Genomic DNA, 4,459 nt, shown 5'->3' with positions numbered 1-4,459 from the left:
GACGTATTTAAAATATCATGTGTGTTTATTATCATTTTATAACATGGTGTTTGTGAGATTATTTGAACAAATTATTTGATTACAACATTCTTTTTCACAATTTAAGATGTTAATTCACTGGACTAAAATTTAAGATGTTAATTTAAGTTAGGGACGCTATTCAATTTCGTCTTCTTTTTGCTGGTCAAACAATTAAGAGAATCCAAACTTTAGCAAGATTAAAGTGTAAATACTCAAAAAATCTGAAGTTTGAGGCTTTTTGAGACTTAAAATGTGAGTAATGTGTTTCATTAATGGTTCATGTGAGGCTTGTTTTCTGGAGCAAAAAATGGTAGCGTGTGTGGCTGATATTGACTGTTCACTATAAAACTAAGCATATTATTTTAAAGCTTGAGATGTTAGCTTTTTAATCTCCTTGAAATCGCCTCATTTGGACATATATAGCTTAACTTATTATCAAATTATTATATAGATGTCAAGATTGATAGCATCTAGAACATTCTTGACACTAATCTTTAGTTGTGAATTACGCCTAGAATCCTTGAGAATTGGAGAAAATATTCAATATAAAAATTGTAGAACTTGAGCTCTTCTTTGTATCAACTCTAGGTTTGCTCCTATCCTATCACTATAGCTCTAAACGAAAACTCAAACAAAACTTGTCACGGACACCCGTTGGATATCAAACCAATTATCTTCAAATCCAGGTGAATGTATCGATTAAAAAACTTGATGCTCAAAATTCGTTGTAACTCAAAACCGACAATTAACACTATTAAAGTGTAGTCTGTTAAATATTCATCTCTTGTATATTTATATTTTTACTCTTCCAAATAATGAATTTCAAATAGTGTTTTTTTTTTATTACTCCCCAACAAAATCCGAAATTGTCTAAGTGAAGATTCACTTCTTGTCGTGTTTGCTTGTTAGTTTGGAGCATTGGAAGTGAGAGATGTTAAACACCATACTGGTGAGAATTCTACGGAAGAACTGCTTGCATTGGTTTATGTGCCAAGTGATGGAACAATGGCTGTGCCACAATGGGAACTCAGTTCTATAGTATATGTTTGTATTGCCTGCATTCTGTATCTTGATATTATAAATAGTAGATTTCCACAATAATTTATAACTTCAACTACTTAAGAATATCTTTCAACAATACTTTGTTTTAGTACATATTGGCTTATTCACTCGTGAAAAAATAAATAAAAGTTGAAGGCATTTTATAACCTCAAATAACTTCGTCTTCCAATATCAATGCAAAGGAGTTATATGTGTAAAGAGCAGTAATAAACTAATAACCACACATAGAACAATGGCCGGTAGAAAGTAGCTTTTATTTACACAAATAAGCTTTCCAGAGGCTGATCACAGAATTGTAGAGACTAAATATATGCAGATATTCACAAAATAGAAGAGAATCAAATCATGTCACATGAATGCCATCAACATTAAGCCACTCACTAGGATCCTTGTTCTCAAGATTTTAGTGCTCTAGCATGCTCGGAACATTCGTTTCCAGCAGCATTCTTCATAATTTATATATACTTATCGGAGTTGAGCGAACCACTTAAATGAATCCAGTCTCCAGTGCCTTTGTTAAAGAATCAGAATTTGATGCAAGTTTGTTTATAACTCATGGGAACATAACCTTAAACATCATCCTCCTCAAGGTCACTAAATGAGACATCATCGTCATTTGCAGTAGGGTTTGAAGTTCCAGTGAGACCAGCCATTTCAGGAGTATCATCCTCTTTCAACCAATCATCATCCTCATCCAACTCATCAGAAATTTTATTTACAGAACTAGATGATGATTGGTCTATAGAGGGTTTCACTGGAGCTTCTTTAACCATAGATTTCTTGGTATCCTGAACTTGAGTGCTTTGGACAGGATTATCCATCTTGACATCAGAAACAACCGCAGATGGGGCTGCTTCAACAACAGATGTCTGCAGAGGTTGGGATTCTTGTTGAACGCTGGTATGCACTGGCAAGTGCTTTTTGGTTTCTTTGGACTGAACAGTGCTATTCTGGGCAGGAGGATGTTTATCCATCTTGGCATCAAGCACAACAGATGGGGCTGCTTCAACAACAGATGTTTGCAGAGGATGTGATTCCTGTTGAAAACTGGTTGGCACAGACAGACCATGTTCTGCCTTTTCTGTGGGAACATTGCTAATTTGGACATGTTTATCCATCTCGACATCAAACATAACTGCAGATGGGGCTGCTTCAACAACAGGCATGTGCTGAGGATTGGATTCCTGTTGAGCACTGGTTGGCACAAAAAGAAAGTGTTCAGCCTCTTCTGATGGAACACTGCTGCCGGCAGATAAGTTTTGCTCTTGCTTTTTCTTTTTCCTTTTGTCTAACACCTCAGTTAACATTGCTCTGGCTTCCATTATCTGCAGGTAGAATAAAATGGTGACAATGCAGGTTAGAAGATTATCTATTGACGCCAAAAGCAACAACTAGTTGAAAGTCAAATGTCACAAGCATAAAGAATTGTTCAATTACACCTTGCCTAAAAATAAAATAAAATATAATAAAATTGTTCAATCCCAGCATTTTTCAGACCTGTGTAAAAATTTGGTGAAGGAAAATCACATTTGATATAACAGCATTCCGTTCAATAGATCAGATTAGCATAGTGAGTAGTGACACAAGTTTATGCTACAATTCCAGAGATTCATATGCCAAGAGCCAAAGACTAAAAAAATAAAATTAATAGAATTGATACTTTTTACACATTCAAGAATGTGGCTATGAGACAATGCATCTGTACAGCTGTACTTAGGCTGTGGAAATTCCAAAGAAAATATGGAAAGAAAAAATGAAAGAGAAAGAAAACCAATTGCAAGCAAATTTTCACTCACTGGTGGGGTTGATAAAATGACAGCATCATTTTTGTCGAGTCTAGGGTGCAGGAGTACAAAGTATATCTTCCAAAAGCAACCATCGCTCATGTATCCAGGACAAAGTTCCATTCTTAGAGCAGCTAACCTTGGTGCCAACCGTTCAACAGCCAGAGCATGTTCTTGTTGGAAATCCGATAACTCAAAATCTATTAAACAAAATAAAAAACATAAATTAGTAAAAGGTCAAAGACAAAGAAATAATAATAGGGAAAATCATAAAGCAGCATCTTAAGAGTTAAGACACAGAAGCTGTCTCTCTCACTACAAACTAGGAACCTGAGAGAACAAAATTAAAATTAGCCCGAGTAAATCACTTGAAAACATTCAAATTTTCATTTGATTTTGTACCAGAGTTGTGTACAAATCTAACATAGATTCCAATCATGATTTGCTGAACAATGCGCAAAAATATCATAATTTAGTATCGATGTCTTGTGTACTCATTCTGTGTGTTTCGTACACAAACAATACCTAAATATTATGAACTATATAGCACTTCTCGCAAATTAGTGACATTGCATAGATTCCAATCATGATTCTAAGTTGCCGTCTACAACTGCCTTGCAAAACAATTGCAACCCTAATTCATTTTCACAATTTAAAGCAACCACAATGTAAAATACAACCACTAAAAACAGTTTAAAACCTGATCCCAATACGTAACCCTAACCATGTACACCACTACACATGGAATTGAAATCACACACTTAAATCTTACTCGAATCGAAAAGTTGAGACTGAAAATAAAATGATAAAATTATAAAAAAGGGGAAAAATACCATCAGATTCAGGATCATCGGGCAGAGGGAAATCGAGCCAAGTCTCGGGGTGCATGGCTATGCTCCTGGCGAATGAAACTACGTCTTCATTAAATCCAACGACGCCATTTAGATTGTAGTCGCTGAGAGAGCGCTCCTCTTCAGAACCAAGCTGGAGAAAATTGGAGGCTATTTTGGTAATCTCAGACACGGCCTTGTTTTCAGAGAGCTTAGAGATTCCGCTCCTGAACCTTCCACTTATCTCGGCGAAATCGCTTCGGATCCCTGCAATTAGGTCCTCATCGGTAGCACGTTCGGGATCCGAGATCTGAGGTTCGGATTTTGGTTCGGGATCGGAGGGAGGGGCGAGGAAAGAAGCGACGCCCCATAATCGGCGCGAGATGGTTTGTTTGAGCTCGGAGAGGTCTTCTTTGACGCCCCGTGCAGTGGGAGTGGATGGTTCGGATTGTGAGTCGGGTTCTGGTTTGGTTGAGGATTTGGGGTCAACGGTGGCGGTTTCCGGATTGGGAGTGTGTTTATTGTGGTTTTGCTGTTGTGGTTGTTGATCATCAACGTCGACGTCGTCGTCGTCGAGTCTGAGTGAGTTCGTGATTGATGATAGCCATGACATGGTTGATCCCCCGCGTTCGGTAGAACTAGGCAATAATTGTGCTGTTTGTATTTCTTAAACAGGACAACAAAGTATTAGCTCCGACTTAACTTTTCACTCAACCAATAAGGTATTATTAATTTATGAGTAAAAAAAAAAAAAGGTGCAAA

General features: G+C 37.0%; 1 protein-coding gene across 1 annotated transcript; it reads right to left on the bottom strand.

Moving 5' to 3' along the window:
- On the bottom strand, positions 1,203–4,286 carry LOC107627946 (the record flags this gene model as incomplete). Its single annotated transcript, XM_016330757.2, is given in 3 exon segments — positions 1,203–2,408; positions 2,880–3,067; positions 3,701–4,286. Coding segments are annotated over 3 exon segments (1,530 nt in total), but the record flags the coding sequence as incomplete, so codon positions are not given.

This window comes from Arachis ipaensis, chromosome B01, assembly GCF_000816755.2.
Source record: "Arachis ipaensis cultivar K30076 chromosome B01, Araip1.1, whole genome shotgun sequence".
Lineage (NCBI taxonomy): Eukaryota > Viridiplantae > Streptophyta > Magnoliopsida > Fabales > Fabaceae > Arachis > Arachis ipaensis.
Note: the sequence above shows the minus strand (reverse complement) of the source record. Positions and strands in the feature narration are given on the sequence as shown.